The following is a 19,233-nucleotide window of genomic DNA, read 5'->3' as shown; positions in this document are numbered from 1 at the left end:
ATGTTTTTTTTCGAACGGGGGGCGCTGCAATGCATTCTCTATGGCTTCCGGGAGGGCTCGCACTAACGTGCTTACGTCATCATACGTAAGCACGTTTCATCCAACAATATAATTTGTCGCCACCTAGTGGAATCTTTAATAAAAGAAACTTGAGTGGATTGTATTAATAGTGAGTATAGAAACAAACAAGATGTATTGTAAGAGTCACTTTATTTTTCATTAATATTAAAGAAGTGAAGTTGCCTTTACATGCTTAAGCTGTTAATTTATCCTTTGCATGGGTGGACCTTATCCTTATCAATCATCCAGACATTTGCCCCCCCTGAGAGATTTTGCAGGAGCCGCCACTGGTTCTTTCGTAAAGTCACGTATAAAGATAAAATAATAAATTAAATACTGTCAAATGTTCTACTACTGTGAAATGCCCTACGAGGATGAGGCTGATAGGGGAAGAGATGCAATGCAGGCGAGAGTCTCTCAACTCCAGTCCTTGCTACTCCTCACGGTGCGGAGTTCTGCAATTACCGTGATGATTACCAACCATCCGGTGCATGCAGTGTGTGTGGTGGCTTTAAATATTCACGTGCATTTTTTTTTATATTAGTGACGGTGAATTAGCAGGTCACATGCGGTGGGGTAAATGTGGGTTACCACCGCCTCTTCCAAGACACCTAGTGTGGAAGAGGAAGCCAGATACCCTCTAGAAGGGCTCTCCATTCATTCAGCTTGTGCATAATCGCCAAGCCGCGCTCTCTAGACCGTCCTCTGGTGGAGGTCCTTCCACCAAGTGGCATGAGCAATCCCTGCAGTCACGAAAGCTTTAAATCGAAATTTAACCGCCACTACGGGGTGGGATTCCACAAAACTTTAAGATCCTTCAACAAACTCCGGGATAAGAAGGCTCAGCTAATCGAGTCTCTCACCTTTCTGAAGAGATGCCGCGACTCTCCTCTTGATATGCAAATTCCTTTGTCAAGGCGCTCTTCCCCCTCCAACCCAGCTTAAATATACGCTGCCAAGCATGGTGGTGCTCATTCAGACGCTGTCTTTCCGACAGACCTGTTCTTCACCTGAGGACGGCTGCTTGCGTTCTGGCCGAAACGTCGTGAGAATTATTTTATTATGTTTTATTTTTATTATTTTATTATTTCCCTTCTACGTGACTTTACCGAAAGAACCAAGAAGATGAATCCCTGCAGTCACGAAAGCTTTAAATCGAAATTTTGGCATGAGCAAGTAATTGCAGGGCTGCACCTTTATCTACAAAAGACTGGTACCGTAATCACGAAGAGGTGGGCCGTGGGGGATGGCTCGCAAGGTCTGGAGTTGAAAGACACTACTCTAGACCACGCTGAATGTATTCCGGTGCACGCGATGATTCCTGAATGGCTCTCTCATCTTGCAATCACTATCACTGGTTACCACCAATGCCGAGAATGCGTCTGTCCTGCCTATTGGCATTATTGCTTTTTTTTGTCCGTATAGGTAATCGTTACGGTTGCCACCTCCGGAGGTAAAACAAAAATAGGATATACTCTTTGGTTCTTTCGGTAAGTCACGTAGGTAGAAATAAAACAAAAATAAATCACGACGTTTCGATAGCAACACAAGCCATCGTCTTCAGGTGAAAATCGCGACAGCCGCGATGTCTGCTGCGAGCAGCACGATGTAGGATATGTCATTGGTAGAATAATATATGACAATAGCAGGTCAGGGGAGAACTCCATGTAAATGCATTGTCTTGAATGGTAGATTATAATGAAACTGACAAAACCAGGACCTTTAATATTCCGGGATAACTTACAGATTTCCCAGGACAGTGAGCTCAAAAACACGGCACAATCCGGGGAAAGCCAGGACAGGTGGCAACTAGAGCAATGGTTAATGAAAAGATAGATTAATCTTTGGGATGGTTTCCTGAGTCATTGCGTGCGATCTGTTGTGCATGATGGTCACCAATACACTATTAAGGCTCAACTCTGTTTCGCATCGGAAATCTGGTGATATTGGGTGCATGCTGGGTGATTTGTCATATACTGCACATATATTAATACGGTACAGTATGGTATAAAATACCCAGCCTTAACCACTCCCACCTGTCCTCCGAACTGTCGCCATAATTACACCACCACTTTTAATAACCCCACTCTTTATTTAAAGCACTATTATTTCATCTACAATTTGTTTTATTGTTGTAAAGTGCCTTGGCTTAAGCCGCTATATAAATCTAGAAATATAAGACCCAACCGACCATTACACATTACTTCCATACATTTGCCTTTACTTAAACAAAAACAAATTAAAGGCATAATTTTACAATGTTTGTTTAAAAATCTCAGATTACACAAAATGACCACATAGTACAGTGCAATGAAAACTGATAACTCCTTTTTAGAAAGAAAAAAAAGAATCCATAGCAACACAGGTCCATCCGAAAAGGGAGACGCATCATCACAATAATGATGACGACAGAAAATCGGTAAATCACACACACCGCACACAGTGAAAATGGAGACCTAATGAAAACAGACAGGGCATTTGCTTGTCCTGTACATTCATATTATGACAACAGTGCCTCTATACGAGCATCGCTTATGACCAAATCGTCCTTAAATAAACCACGCCACGGCAGATATCAAAACGCTGTTCGGGAGTTGAGCCCGGTTGCTTACTCAGTCGGGTTGACTTGCCAGGGATTGCAGACGAGCGAGCCGTTCAAATGTGAGAGAAGACCGTGCTTGAGGAGTGCCACCCACGCCTTGCGCGTGGGGTTGCTGCCTCTGGGCTGGTCCTGGTTTCCACGCAAATTAAGCCAAACGCTCATTTGAAATGGGACCGGCAAGGAAAAAAACCCACTGGTTTCCACGCAAATTAAGCCAAACGCTCATTTGAAATGGGACCGGCAAGGAAAAAAACCCACTGGTTTCCATGCAAATTAAGCCAAACGCTCATTTGAAAATGGGACCGGCAAGGAAAAAAACCCACTGGTTTCCACGCAAATTAAGCCAAACGCTCATTTGAAATGGGACCGGCAAGGAAAAATACCCACTGGTTTCCACGAAAATTAAGCCAAACTCTCATTTGAAATGGGACCGGCAAGGAAAGAAAACCCACTGGTTTCCACGCAAATTAAGCCAAACGCTCGTTTGAAATGGGACCTGCAAGAGGCCCTCCAAGAAAAAAAAAAACATGCCTGGGACTCGATGAGGCTTTCCCGGGCAATTGGAAAAAAATCATTTTCATTACGGTACGAAATTAATTACTGATGCAATACTCGGATTTATATGAAAAATTTGCATCAGTTGTAATACATTCACACTTCTTAATGCACAAAAGGGTGTAAATATAAACTACAGAATAAGGATGATATTGTACATACTGTTTCAAGAATTATATTCTAAATAATAAAATATACTTCACTTCCCATCGTACGTTGTTCAAAGAATGGCCCGAGCTGTATTTGCACCGTCTCGATTTTATTGCTTTCTAATGTAGTGACCAATTTAGCCTCGCTGTATTATGACACTGCACTTCTCTCCTATCAGACAATGTGGCCGGAGTGCTGGTAACAGCTGCTTCACCATGCCTTCAATCTGACAGGACAGCAGTATTGAGTACACGGTGGCTCGGGACAAGATCGCACAGCTGTGCTGCTGTCTGAAGATTGCACGCACTCAGCGTAAGACTTACGTCCTTTAATTTTACTTTCAACGAGGAGTGAGGTATTATCCAGCTTCTGTGTGCGAGAGACACAGTATAATTATCACTCCCGCTCGAATTCCTGCCCTGCCCTGTATTTATACACATGCATATTCGTGGATTGTTAAGCCCATTCTGTGAGAGTAAATTCAGAACGTTAGTTATGCATGGGGCATCCATAAAGCTACTGTCCGTTATGAAAGAATGATCACTTGGCAGCACTTTAAAATAGGTCGTTACAATAATATACAAAGATCCAAACAAAGATCCCCCATATAGCCTTAACAGACTGTAGGGGCAAGTGCTGTTAGCGAGCACCTATTAAGGCCGGAACGGTACACGAGGGGGTGGGTGGCCAGCACCACGCCCGACCGCCTTTGTCTCCCTAGTGGCTATGTTTACACACCGCACCAGGTACTCATTTGAGGCTGAGTCGACCTAGGGGAGGCCCGGGACCGGTTCAGATAATCGTCACTGATGTTGGCCGTGAGCGGGAATCGAACCCGGATCGCCGGGTTCATAGCGCAGCGCGCTAACCGCTACACTACCACTCCCCACACAATATACACACACACGAGCACACACACGAGCACACACTTGGTCGTGAGAAAGTTAACATGCATCGTATGACTCTCATCCTTATAATCCTCCACATCGTATCGAGGTTTATGCGCCCTAGGTGTTCGCCAACACCTTGCGTGTCATTCTTTAGAATGCTTCTGTTATGTGCTTGATAAAATCGCACAAGCATCATGCAAGTATAATACTATGAAAAAATAATCGATGCCTCGGGTTTCCTGGCTGGCTGCTGACTGACCTCCTCTCCATCCCATAATAACTCTGTTGTCAGTAGGTGCAGGAAGTTGCCACCCAAACTAGCTGGGTAACTGGCTAAACGGAATTTGCCGTGCAATAAATTAACATTCAATCGCATTGAAACGGCAGAAGCAGAAGTTCATAAGACGTAAATAGACAGTGACACCGAAGAGGTGGGGGTAACGAATACAGACGGCTCTCACACGGTCCATTTGAAATTGCCAAAATATTCTTTAAATCCTCGAGAACATAAAAAACCTCAGTATGTAAAAACAATTTACATTTTAAGGTGCTAATTATTACATTGGCATTTTGATACGTAAAAAGCAGGCTACTTTTAGTGCTCCGAATGCAGCTCATGAGAAGAGTATGAAAATGACAGCTGTCTCTTATTTTTCATTGCAGAGCAAACAGGTTCTCTGCTAGTATTACATTTTTTAAAAACAAGTTTCCTCGATGGATTCCTGGCTGGCTGGCTGGCTCTGCGTGATGACGTCACCGGCATTCCAGTGCTCGTGTTTTCAGTCGTACAAGAAAGAAAACACCCAAGTATGTATGCAAGGAATGCATTGCCAACATTTCAACCACGGTGAAAAGCATCTTCCAATTACGAAGATTTAACGATGGATGGTACTTTTGCGGATACCTTGTACCGTATACTAACATGTTCAAATGCTTTAATAAAAATGGTATGGAACGCTGGAAACACAAACATACAAATTAATTATTCAGGTGGAGAAATGAATATGGTTAATGTTCATAAATTGCTGCAGAAATGTGTATATATATAACCTGGGGGTAAGGTCTAACAGAAAAAGTTACTATTAAAAACGCATTGCGCCTAAATTGGATTCACGAATTGGTCTTACATGCAAGTGAGGCTTGCACAATAAATCTGAAAAACAATCAAGCTATCGAGTGAACTAATTTGGCAGCAGACGGGGCGCGCTTAGAATGTTATGCCCATTGGGGCCGGCTGACAACACAAGAGTTATAAGTTGTTGGGACATATTTCTACCAATGAGTGTTTTTTATTACTGCCCCAGTGGAAACACCGCATGTGAGATAGGGAAGGTGAGAATGACTTGCATGAGGCAGGCAGGCAGGCACACTTGGATCCCGTTTTCAAAAGGCAATAATACTGTATGGTGTAGCGACATTCTACACATACTCATTCGTCTTATCTTGTACTTTAATTCCACCAAGGCCCAACACACAGGAGCGTTGTATTCGACATTTTAATATCTCTCCACATCGCCACCCCCTGTGATGTCGAAAATGCCAATTGTTTGAAATGTTGTGATTTTTTTTAAAAGCTTCCCCTGATTCTCACATTCTTAGGTGCTGTGTGTAGGTGGAGATAAGCAACACTTCATAGTATATGGAAGATTTTATAGACTAAAACAAAACGACACATTTGTATATTTACACGATCTAACCCCCAAAAAAGATGTATTATTTAAAATACTTATTTGCATCTTTATCTTCCAAATCTACGATGGAAAATGCAAAATTTGACCTTTAAAATAAATGGCATGCTCTCATAAAAACTCAACAAATGCCAATATTTCGATGCTACTCACACTAAAGTGATTACTTTCTTATCCCTCATGCCACAGGGGTTGAGATATTAACTACCTCGCCTTGTATACAGGAGGGCTTGGTTTTGATCCCGACCCTGATTCCTGTATATTTGGAGATGGCGTGTTCTTCCCGTGGTCGTGTAGATTTTTCTCTGGGTTCCTCCGGTTTTTTCCTCCACATTTAGAAACATTACGTTTAGAGTATTTGGCTATGATAAATTTCCACATGATAAGCCACTTCGTTGAGCGATCATTTGTGGCCAGGTCACTTCGGAAAAAATATCTATGTAGCTCAGTGGGCTTTGCCTGTTAATATAAAAATTGTAAAAAAATAATTGTTTCGACATTTCAATTGTTATAATTATCAGATTTGCTTTATATGTAATTATTATGGTACTTTAACCAGGGAAATTTAGATATTGCATTACCTTTTACTAGGAAGTGTAACGATTGGCGAAATGCTACATGGATTTTGAGAGATGGTGCCTTCAGGAAGGCCTTCATTCAACAGTAGATTGATCCTGGCTGCTGCTGATGATGATGATAAAACGAATTACCTCTACTGTCACAGAAATTCAATGCATTGTGATTCATCGTTGTGATTCAATTAAAAAAGAGATTCTGTTTTCTTTGTATCGTTTGTGCCATGTAATTTGTATTGTCTCTCATTTATATTGTCTCTCATGTGCATGTGATACATACCCTGTCTTTCCAGGAGAAGGCAGTACCAGCAAGTGGACTAATCACCATCTATTTGCACCTGCATGGAGATTTAGTGTTGTCCACTCACGTGCATGGGGTTTCTCTAGGTGCTCTGGTTTCCTCCCACTTATTATTATACACGCTCATTAATTGTGGATAAGTAAATTATTATTACCACAAATATACACAGCATTTCTGTAATTACATACTATATTTTCAAGGACAATGCATAACACTGTGTTGTGGTATGATGGATGTTATCACATGTTTTCCCAGTGATTCACGGATAGTATCATAAAACAGTTACAGGGCATTTTAAAAGCGCTGATCACTGAAAGATTAATGCTGGTGCTTGGAAATCATTTATGTATTGTATCTCAAAATTAACAGAAGCGTCCCTAAAATCATGGCTGATGATGAGGAAATTACTCCATCAACAAACTGTGATCTATCTGCCGCTGAATGAAAGCCTCTCCAAGCTGTTGCCATCCCTCCCTGTCAAACGATGCCACAATCAATCTCGCTCCTGAACACGAGCCGATTTCATCTTCAGTGTTTTGCCGCCAGTGGTTGCCATTCCATCGGTAGCCTCAACCTATTATCCATATGTATCTTATTTAGAATTAAATTTAATATTTATTATGGTTTATTTAATAAGTTCATAACGTTAAGTGGTGTATGTAAACACTGTCTTTATTTTAATACATATTTATATTTTACCATGGTTCTGTTTTAAATTACAGGACATCATTTGAACAATTTTTAATATTATTTGAGCTTTTTTTTATTTCAAATTAAACAATGAGATACATTATTAACCAAGCCAAAGGCTATTTTATTTAATAAGATAATTGCTACAAAAACGCCATAGCACACTCTGTACTGCCGAATGGCTTAATATAAACTAAGCGTGTATTTCCACCCCACAATCGTCACTGAAAGTACAGTACTTTCGACCAAACGAGAAAGACAAGCCACATTATAACTTGCAATTTGCATAAAGGTCTTAGAGGGTGTGGATAAGCTAACAATTCAATCGCTCGCAGTAGTAAATCCATCAAATGTGCTGAGTTCTGAGTTATAGTGCACATACACATATCCGATTGCTTTAGTTCATGGTATCTTTTTCACCAAATTAGATATGAAGTGAGCAATCTCATTGCCATTCAAATCTGTAAATGACACGAAAAACCCAACATAAAATGCAAATTGCCATTTACAGATTTCGATATTTTTGGCACGAGTCAAGTTAATGGGCCTCATGCTACCGAAGTGGGAACTCCACATATCTGGCTCCCAATGGGAGACAGAATAATTCAGTGCTTGACATCTCTACTGTACCGACAAGTCCTAACAAGGACGGAACCTATCTAAAGGTGTATATCTCTGTATATCTTTGATGGTGACCTAAGGCAGGAGAAAACAACGCAATTCTTCAAAAACTTCTGAAAGCGTATTTGCATAATGCAAAAGTACTGAGTGCTTTTTATACGTGTTTGTGTGTTGTGTGAAATCTCACAGCGATCAGCACCTGGCTTGTACAGACCTTCAGTAGGTTCCCTGTCCTTTATACACTGGGATGGTACATCATGCATCTGCCCGCTCACAAGGCCAGTCCACTTTGTTCACAAGTGGAACTGCCACATTCTTTCAGGATATTTCAGGCTGACCTGGCATGCTCCATGTTGGATTCCATCATCAAAACAAGGTTTTTCTTTCGCCTTTTAATTCCACCCCTCAAATGTATCCCGATTGTGCCGAATTCAGATCTCACGCACAGCAGCAGAGTTAGAGAACGGCCCACAGTAGCAGATATTACAGAGTTACTTCTGAGATCCATTCAAGTGACCTCTGGTGTACACAATAGAAATGAGCACTTTCCCACTCATTCTGCATTTTGAAGTAATGTTAATTGCATGACGACCAATTAAAACCAATATTTGTAATTATCAGAGCTGGAATTTAGCTAGATAAAGTGCAGAGCAAGATTTTATTTATTTATTTTACACTAGAACACAATCTCATACTTGTCCAAAACTAGATTTGTAGATGCACGTTTAACTCAGTAAACCAAAACTATGTGTCAAATGCTGCATGATGTCACTTAAAACTGGGTGTTCAATATAGTTAAATTCAAGAAACTATAACTCAAAAGTATAGGTCCCACCCCGACCTGTATATGCAATTCTGAACATTATGCATCATCTAGTGCTCTGGAAAAATAGTTCATCTTCAAAAGGTGAGGAAAGGAGTGAGAATAATGTTTCATTTATAGTTTACCCATGATGTTAACACCAGCCATCTGTACTTGCAACCCACGCTTACGTTACATTGACCATATGGGTGCTATTCTCTTAGATGAGATGGAGCAGGAGGCACAATGGTTAGCGCACGGCGCTATTAACTGTAACCCGAGTTCAATTCCCGTTCACGGCCAACATCAGTGGCAAGTGATATCTGCTAAACCGGTCCTGCCGGCTCATCATTACACTCTACTTCAACAACCCGCATTGACCAGCGTGGTGAAGTATGATCAAACAGGACAGAGACAGCACGGCGAGGTCTTGATCCAGCAGTGGATGGACAAAGGAGTGTAATTTTTCTTTGAAATATATATTAGATATACAGTACTGCAGACATACATCGCTTTACAGTAACAAAGAGGAAAACGGAATGCATACCGATGTGACAGCTTCATACACACCCAGAGGATCGTAATGAACAGAATGTGAAGGGCGAAATTTCAACAAAACAATTGAAACTGCAGTGTAGTAATGCGTAGCGAATTGATCATGTTAACGTTTTATTAAGTATTTAATTCTAGAACCGCAGAGCGTGTTTAACACGATTGGCTGATCACGCACTGAAGACAAATTCTGCTTGCTCCATTTCAGAAACCCAACACCCTGGGAAATCACACACCTTTTAAATGTATTTACTACTGGTGCAATATGCATTACAGCATGCAATAAAGGGTAATGCAATACCAATCCACGTTCCAATGATATTATTTACAGAAATATGTTATGCTTTAATCGGCGTTTATTTGTTTTTATCACCAATGTAAATTAAACTAATAATACGCTCGTTATATATCAAAGTTCGCCATTGTACAAAACATTCAATTAGCTCAACCCCCACAGCGTGTTAAATCAGAATGAGTAACTGTGTGTGTTATTACACATTTGCTTCGCAAGCACAAACACGCGTGCCGACAATTCACCCTCGTAAAACTGAACTCCAAAAGTACTGTCGCCCTGACGTTAATCGAACCCCATTATCACCATCATTCCCAATCAAGCCCAATGATTGAGTTGCTCAGCTGGATAAGGGGACCATGTGAGAGAGAGGGGCAGCGTGCGGGGTGATGGCAGTGCAACCGAACGGCACCACCAGAGCGCGGCGGCTGTCACCAAAGAATCCGTCTGGATTACCCGACTGCTGTTCAGCTCCTTCTCCAGGGCGGACGTCCTGTCGTCCCACACCAAGCGATGCAGCCGGCAGCTTTCGGCGGCAGACGCTCGGAGCGGTGATGACATCCTCCTGCACGGGCTCTCATAGCCCCCGAGCGAGCACCACCTCCGCGGAGAGCCGCCGCGTTCCAATATGCATGGCCAAGGCAGTGTCTGTCAAACCCACAGCCCTATGTATGGAGAGGTGAGTTTTATTGTTTATTTTATTGTCTTTTTTTACCACCCCCCCCCCACCACCCCCGCCATGCGAGTACCCACCCCTCGGGGCCGGTCGCCCCTCCCTGTGTAACGCGTGTCAAAGGTAGGGCGCTATCCCAGGCGTAGCCCGAGGAGGGAGCCTCCACGCCGCTTGTCCGCCACCTGTCACCACCACCATTACCATCGTCGTCGCACGTGGGCGGCACGCACGGCGTGGTCGCTTTCCCGCGACGGGCGCGACCAACGGCACGCAGATCGGGGGGGTGGGAGGCGGCAACGCGCCCAGGATTTTGCTCTCGTCACTGGGGATCAGTAACTTTAACCACTCCCCCCCCCCCCCCGTCGATATCAACCAGCTTGGTAGCGTCCAAGATACGTAGGGCGTGGCCCTGCCGGCCGGCGATTTGATTGACAGGAACACACCCCACCCCTCCACAACAATTGCCACCGCCCCGTATCCACATTACGTACAGCGCTTAAGTGCCAAGCTTCCACCGCGTCATTGCATAGACGAGGCGGGGCTCGGAGTTGCCGCGAGCCAATCACACCCCCCCTCTCCCCGCCGCCCCACCCACCCGTTGTCCAGCGACCAATGGGAAGGCTCGAGCGATGCGTATGCGTGGTGGGAAATGCAAATGTAGGGCGGGGACATGCCCTTATTTGGAGTGTCGGCCACGCCCCCCCCCCACTGTGGGTTTGGCTGCACTCGGCTCAGCTGCTACGGCTGCTACTCACTGCCCGAGCTGCCGCTGCTGTTGCTGCTTAACGTGGTGGGGGGGAGTAGGAGGAGGAGGGTCTACAACTCCGAACAACTTAATCTCTCGCTTGCTTAAACTACGTAGCAGTAACTTTGTAAGAGCGACAGCGGGCCAATGAGTTGGGTGGACGAGCTACAGCACCTGCAGTGATTTTTTATTATTTCGTTTGTGCGTACAGCGGGCGTCGTCTTTGCGTTCGCGATTTAACTGCGGTTGTTATAAGTGGTAGGTGAAGCGTCGTGAGTGTGCTGCTGCTGTTGTTGTTGTGTGAGTATGCGTGGTTGTAGTTGGTGCTGTTTAGTGTGTGTTGTGGTCGTGTGTTGTGAGGGTTCATTATTGAGGGTGCTGTTGGTGAGTTTTGAGTATCGGCCGTAATGAAAGTGCGAGTTTGTATGCTGATTGTGCGTTGTGAGTAGTGTGTTTGTAGTGGCTGTGTGTGTGTAGTGTGTTGTGAATGGTTATATTATATTGTCATAGTCTGTCAAGTGTAACGTGAGCGTGTGGTGAGTGCATTGTAAATGAGTGTATTGTAAGAGAGTGTATTTAGAGTGTTGTGAGTGTATTTGAACTGTGAATGAGTGCAGAGTGAGTATTGTGAATGTTTATTTTTAGTGCGTTGTCATTATTAGGAATGTGCATATTGTGATTGTCTGGTGAGTTTGTTGTTAACGTGCGTTATGTGTAGAGCCTTTATTATACATGTGTGTGTTGGTGTCATGTGTGTGTGGTGGATTTATTGTGAATGTGTGCGCTGTGAGTGTAGTGTTTGTATTGTGAATGTGCAATGCATCGTGATGTGTATTGTGAATGTGTGCATTGTGAGTGGGTGTGTAGTGAACGTAGTGTGAGTGTATGGTGAGTGTATGGTGTGTTAGTGTGTGGTGAGTGAGTGTGTGTATGGTGTGCGAGTGTGTGGTGAGTGAGTGTATGGTGCGTGAGTGTGGGGAGTATGGTGAGTGTATTGTGTGGTGAACGTAGTGTGAGTGTATGGCGAGTTTGTGGTGAGTGTAGTGTGTGTGGGTGTATGGTGAGTGAGTGTAGTGTGTGAGTGTATTGGGTGAGTGGGTGTATGGTGTGTGGGTGTATGGTAAGTGTGTGGTGAGTGTATGGTGAGTGAGTGGTGAGTAAGTGTATTGTGTGTGCGGTGTGTAGTGAACGTAGTGTGTGAATGCATGTATCGTAGTCCACTTGTGAGTGAGTGAGTGCTTTGTAAATGTGTGTATTGTGAGTGAGTGCATTGTGAATGCGTGTCTTCTCTGTGTGTGTGTGCAGTGCTGGTGTGTGTCTGTGCCCTTTGGACCACGACACCCGAAGCTTTCAATGTCGCGAAAGTTGCGGGCTCCTGACGTGTGCGCAGACTGCAGCACAAGCGGTAAGAACCACACAACCTCGTTCTGTCTCTCTCCCTGTGTGTGTGTGCTTGTGGCCACATTGCTCTGGTCTCTCAGTGGCCAGGCACACACGCACACAGCACCATAGCAGGATACATCCGTCAGAAGTTGCGCTGTCAAACGCGTGCGAACCTGTGTTAGTTTCCACTCCTTCCTCCCAATGCCGCAGTTTTTGTGCGGGTGTCATCACGACGCTGGGGTCAACTTCGGCCTCAAACTAGTGGCTGGCCTAAACACCGCCACTTAGAGAGACAAAGGCGGCCGGGCGTGGTGCTGGCCACCCACCTCGTGTGCCGTGCCGGCCTGAATGGGTCCTCGCTCACGGCACTTGACCCAAAATTCTACACAGCTGTCAACCCATACGGTTTACCCCGTATTCTTGTACAGGGAAATTGAGTTTTCAAGGTCCATGCGGGCGTACAGCCGTTTCATAAAGGGCAATAAAATGGTCTATTTGTTTGTGTTTCTCCATTGTGATGGGACTTTTGTAGGATTAACGGTGAGATTTATAAAGGGGCACGGGATGACCAATAAGGTCTGAATTGGTCTGTAATAAGGTAGGGGCACTGATAAGGGGTTGGCAGGAGTCTGTGAAGGCTACACGGGGGGTATTTGTTCATGGAAGTGGCTTCTTCCCAGTGAGTGGTGGTCGTAAGTTCACGGTGAGACCATGAATTCTTCTGCTGCTCTGTGACATTGTCCCGTTTCCAAAAAAAACACGCAACAACTTCGCATCGTTTTGAACTATCTTCGCACAACTGTACCTTGTAGATATATAATAACGTACTGTATATATGTGCACTGAAGGCTTTTGTCGTGAACGGATGTAGTGGAAAGGAAAATGTGTTTTTAAAATTTACAATCTAAATGTAAATACAATGCGTGTACATTATATCATACAGGAGAACTATTGCATGTGTCAAATTATGTATTTTTCTGGTGTACATATTGATAAATATCATAAACATCCGACATCAGCATTGTATGACGGTGTGTCTTGTATTTAAAACCCAAAAAACGATGATACACAGATCCTTAATTAAGATGTCGAATGTCAGTTTGGTTAATGATGGTAATCCGTATGGGCGAACCACTGTGCATAACAGGTGCTATATGCTGTGGGGTAGTGGAGCAAAATCAATTTTGACACCGCACTTGAATGCTCCTAGTATTGAACTAAACCCGAACGAACCAACGGGGTGAAGTATGGTCAGAATTACCAGTACTGCATGTGGAGGGAGTTTCCATCATCCAGCAGTGGATTGATAAAGTGGATCGTGTCTAAAGTAGAAAGTGTTTTAATTCGGTGCGACCTGCCTGCTATATGCCATGGTTCAGAGAAACACGGTCGTAAAGAACAACAACAACATATTGAGAAAAACAAATCTGGAAAGTGCTCAATAAAGCATGGAGCGATCTGTGCGTGGAATCACCCTGAAACACAAAGAGGAACACATGTCGATTTAAAGCTTTCGTGACTGCAGGGATTCATATTCTTGGTTCTTTCGGTAAAGTCACGTAGAAGGGAAACAAAAAATATATATAAAACAATTTTTTTTTATTGTTTCCCTTCTACGTGACTTTACCGAAAGAACCAAGAATAGGAACACATGTATTAGATAACGTACGCAGGTCAATGGCAGTATGTTAAACTACTGTACAGTTGAAGGAAAAGTGCGTATGGGAAAGATTAGCACGGTTAGCTACGTACGGTGGGAAAGAAGTTCAACATACATACAGGACACATTGCTTGAAGGAGGATGATGGCCCAATATTCAAAAATAGTGACGCAATAGCAGCCAAGGAATGGAGGAACCCGTCCCAGACAACAGTATATGTATGTTCAACTTCTTTCGCACCGTACGTAGCCAATCGTGCTAATCGGAGGTGTGGATACACGTGTACCGAGGAGATGGAACGATTAAATCGGCGTGTGTGCATGAGCTAACATGGATCGATGGTTAAAAAAGTTGGATGGATCATGGCTTTTGTTGATACTTTTTTCATAGCATGTTGCATGCGTACCATGTGTACTGTACTGTGCGTCTTTTGTATTGGTGAATATGCCCACAATGCAGATTATCCAACAAAGGACAATTTCCTTTGTTGAGAAAATCCTCACCGTCTCCAGAGTTTGCATAGGGTTTGTGCGGCCAATTCCCAAGCGAGTATTTTCCATGCGGGAGGAAACCGGAGTATCCGGGAACAATCTATATGTACAAGGGGATATCGCCACAGCTCCACACAGATGAATTCAATAATCCAGTGCTGTACCGCCAAATCCTGGTCAGCTCACAGCTTTTTCTCCCATAAAGAAACTAACCAGGCTCCACCCAGCAAAGCCATTGAGACTTCATCAGCTCAAGTGCATTCAGAAGTTTTTTTCCCCATAGGGATATTAGGTCGCCTACAAAACCCAGAGAAAACACACGTGGTGATGACGTTAAATATCCGCACACAAAGGTCAGAGTCATTTTCTGTACGGTAGTCTCTCAGTTAACGTTTTAATCCGTTACACGAAAACTACTGTCAACCAAAATAACTGTTAATCGAATATAGGAATTACAAGTTAAACGCATTAATCAGTTCCAAGGCGATTGGAACTTGACATTTTTCAGCCCAAATACGAGCGCTCGGATTGGCCGAAACTGGCGCCCGCGTACATGATGTACACATACCGTTAATCAAAATGTAAACATTTGAAACCATGGGGTCCTATGGAAGGCGAAACGTTAACCGAAAAACCGTTAATCGATGTCACTGTTAACCGAGGGACTACTGTACAGTCCTCCCATGGCCACCAGGTTTTGGGTATCACATGTGAATGTCTGTGTGATCCACAAACTCTGCATGCAAAGCTGTGGATCACAGGCAGTGGCCAACTTGCCATGAACACATGTAATCCGGTCAAACTTAAGCTGAGGTCTTTCATCTGTATTTTACTTCCTCTTATCTGTGTAACTGTGGACACGAAATACATTTACAGCGACATAAATGTCCCTTTGAACCCAGAAACCTGACATTGGTTCCCAACCATGGCCCTCTCCAACCAGCACTGACCAGCATGCTCAAGTACGGTCAGACAGCTCTCCCATGACCGGCTCAGCAATGGGAAGGCCTTCATCTATGTAGCGGATGGACATGGATATATATTATCTTATTAAATGCCCCTATTTACATTTCCTTGGGTAGAAATCTGGATTTTCCTTTTTACATCACTATTTTGTAGTAACAAAAAAAAGATTAAGCCATACAATGGCATTTAATTGCTTAGTTTTTTGGGAAGTCTATGTAAAATGTCACCGGGGCAGAGGTCGTGCACGTAAAGACAGTCAAGTTCATTGTCTTTTTTATTATGCTTTGTTAAATGACCCTCTGCATTATCTTGCTTCCATTGCCTTTGTTAATGGTGTGGGCAAATGCCACTCGCTGCAGTAAATTGACAATCATTGTTGTGGAATGAGAACTCGTTTGCTGTAATGCAATAATGTCTAGCATTGTTGTGTAAATCTCGCTGTGGCAGGGTTGTAACCTTTTCTCGTTATTAATGGTGTATAAAGAAGCATGCTGTGGGTATTTGTGTTGCACAGTTAAAATTGGCTCCATAAATGCAATATAGGATGTGGCAGCAGCCTGCGTCTCATTTGTGATGCACGAAAATGTCCCGTATAAATATCTCCCTTATTGTTAACAATGGTGGATAATGATCAGGTTTAGATAATTGTCAGCGGCGTCACTATCGTTTGCTTGAATACACGCTTATTCATTTCTGCAGGCTTGTGCCAGCGAATGCGAAGTCTACGTGGAGTTGAATGGAAAATTACTGCAGGACTTGAAAATTTAAATAACAATGTACGGTAATTGAAACGCTGAGTTTACAACAATGACGAGAAATAGTGCAGCGTACTGGAATAGAAACTTTATCGGCAGGTCATGTGTAGCGGGGTTAAGTGTGGGTACTCCCCGCCTCTTCCAAGGCGTCTGGCCAATGGAAAAGGGGAGCCCAAAATACCTTCCAGAGGGGCTCTTTAGAGCTCAGTCCAGTGGAGGCCCTTCTGCCAGAAGTGGCATGAGCAATTGCAGAACTGCATCTTTACCTATGGGAATGTAAATGTAATTGTGCAAGTTGATTAACCATTTTCTGAAACGCGGTTGTTTCCTTTAATGGCTACCACTGGTGCTGTGTGATAGAAATGTATGCATTGCTTTAGAGTGTGTTCCTCATCGTCACTGTATTTTGATGCTATATTATCATTTGTAGCATCTAATACGTTTATAATAATACAAAGGATGTAAACAAGTACGTTTTTTGGAAAAAGTTATTCGATGATACAAATACATTTATTTTATCAGGTAAGGGGCCGTCCATAAATGACGTCACGCGATTTTGGACGATTTTTGACCCCGCACCCCCTCTAGTCACACGGCATCACAAAAAGTCAGACCCCCCTCAAATATGACGTCACAAAGCTCTGCCCCCCCAAAAAATATTAAAACATGCTTAAAATCGCTTTAAAGTATTGTCATTCTAGTGCGTATTTAATGTGCCGCTGCACTCTGATGTTGTAGGAGAAAACATGTATTACAAAGTCTATTTAATTAAGTAGAACGTATTGTCTATATTTAAAGTTGCGCATTTTGATGTGACGTCACATTTCTCAAACCCCCCCCCCCTCGTCACACATGGTCTTAAATGGTTGACCCCCCCCCCCCAGGTGCGTGACGTCATTTATCGACGGCCCCTAAGGCCCACTGACCTATGTAGCTCTTTTTCCGAAGTGGCCTAGGCCACAACTGTTAGCTCAACGAAGTGGCTTATCACGTGGCAATGTAGAGCAGTCAAATACTCTCAATGCATGTTTCTTAATGTGGAAGGAAAAACCTGAGGACCTGGATAAAAATCCATGTGACCATGGGGAGAATATACAAACTCCAAATATACAGGCGTCAGGGCCGGGATCAAAACCTACGACCTCCTGTATACTGTGTAGTTATTTATTTATTATAAATTAGGTACCAGATTTTAAACAGGTGTATCGGCTGGGTTGCCATTCCTGGGCCCAGGCATGGCATTTAGGCTTGAGAGGACAGGGTCCAACACTAGGTTTCCAAAGTGCCCAGTTATTCATACTTGCAACAGTCATGATGAGGATGCTAACATTACTGTATTGTCAATGTTGGTTTAATACATAGTATAATACACAATGAATCTGGGCATCTGGAAAAAAGAGCTTTATAGCTCAAAGGGTTCCTCCAGAATAAATCAATATTCTGATTCTAAATATATAAGGGGTAGCCATATACACCAGTTGGTGTGAAAGGCCATGATACCAGTCTCATATCCCAAATTCATAAACACATAAAACAGCCGCACATTAATTTATTTAACTTTCTGTACGTAAATATTGGTTCCCAAGTGTAATAATGTGTGACTTTACATGAGGTTAAATAAGTGAAATCGATTTGAATGGCATTCCAAACTGTAATTTTCCTATCCGACAATGTCTTCCTAATCACTGCCTGGGCCATTCAATGGTGATCTCTATCCCTGGCATAAGTCACGAATAACCATATTTCATCAAGTTGTTTGGTCAACGATGCACATGAGTTTTTGGATGATTATAATTAGCAAACGCATGGCGTTGCACCACAGTGATTAGGGTGGAAATATCCATTGTATTTCCCTGCCTTGCCGTTAGATATAAGTGCAGCTGCATTGGGCGTGACGACGTGCCTGCTGATTTGATTGTCTTTTTCGCCCAAGGCTTGGCACAGTTTCTTTTTTAAACCTAACAGTCAAGGTTTTATTTAGCACAAAGGAAGTCCCGGGGTTTTTGTACTGAGTATTGTGCCCATCTAGCCACTTCTCGCTCTAGCACTGAGTCCTGAGTCCGTGCGTTTCCCTTTCATTGCTCTGAGTTGCCCAAATCCATATATAAAATGTAACCAGCCACTTCTTCTGTAAACTTTATACCGAGCGAACACGAACATCGCCGTATATTTTCTGTGTTTTTTTTGTTTCTTTCATCCGTCGCAGATAAGCTTTAGCGATAAAGCGTGCAAGCGTTGTATGTGTTTTCATACTTGTGTTCATCTGTGACCCGATTACTGCCACAGCGCCGAGTGCGGGCAGCGCGTGCAAAGCCCGTGTCAAGATGCGTGTGAGATTGGAGAGGAGAGGGGAAACGTCTCTCATGCGTGCACGCGGTTGTCATGAGGTTTTTCCTTTTACTGCTGGGGATTACTTATCGCAAACAGAGATGTTGTCTTTCTGTGTACCTATGTGTGTGTCTCTCTCTCTGCTTGTGTCTGTCTGTGTGTCTCCATGTCTATGTTACGTCTCTCTCAAATTTAGCAATCTTTGGAAGAACGTAATCAACCAGGTGGGGTGTTGACTTGATATGAAGCTTTCATTGACTGCAGGAATCCATACTCTTTCGTTCTTTCGGTAAAGTTACGTAGGTAGAAAATAAAATAGAATAAATCACGACGTTTCGGGTGCAACACAAGCGTCCGTCATCAGGTGGGAAAGCATGGTCTGCTGCTGATGCAGTCTGCCCATCTAGCTAATGTCGTGATTTATTTTATTTTATACCTATGTGACTTTACTGAA

At 43.3% G+C, this 19,233-nt stretch overlaps 2 protein-coding genes across 6 annotated transcripts in view; one reads left to right on the top strand and one right to left on the bottom strand.

Moving 5' to 3' along the window:
• The window catches only part of LOC144933102 (ankyrin repeat domain-containing protein 13B-like), a 55,985-nt gene extending 45,506 nt beyond the window's left edge, over positions 1-10,479 (bottom strand). Inside the window, exon 1 of the mRNA XM_078857638.1 lies at positions 10,235-10,479. Coding sequence (XP_078713764.1) covers positions 10,235-10,339 — 105 coding nt within the window. The 5' untranslated portion in view covers positions 10,340-10,479. The remainder of the gene's footprint in view (positions 1-10,234) is intronic.
• Positions 10,480-11,206: 727 nt separating this feature from the next.
• LOC144933099 (ARF GTPase-activating protein GIT2-like) overlaps positions 11,207-19,233 on the top strand; it is a 72,966-nt gene continuing 64,939 nt past the window's right edge. For all 5 annotated transcript variants that reach the window (XM_078857627.1, XM_078857625.1, XM_078857624.1 and 2 more), the window contains exons 1-2: positions 11,207-11,454; positions 12,502-12,601. In XM_078857627.1, the coding sequence (XP_078713753.1) occupies positions 12,550-12,601 (52 nt within the window). In that variant the 5' untranslated portion in view covers positions 11,207-11,454; positions 12,502-12,549. The remainder of the gene's footprint in view (positions 11,455-12,501; positions 12,602-19,233) is intronic.

Source organism: Lampetra fluviatilis, chromosome 6, assembly GCF_964198595.1.
Source record: "Lampetra fluviatilis chromosome 6, kcLamFluv1.1, whole genome shotgun sequence".
Classification (NCBI taxonomy): domain Eukaryota; kingdom Metazoa; phylum Chordata; class Hyperoartia; order Petromyzontiformes; family Petromyzontidae; genus Lampetra; species Lampetra fluviatilis.
The sequence above is the reverse complement of the archived record's forward strand: the minus strand, read 5'-3'. Positions and strand labels throughout refer to the sequence as shown.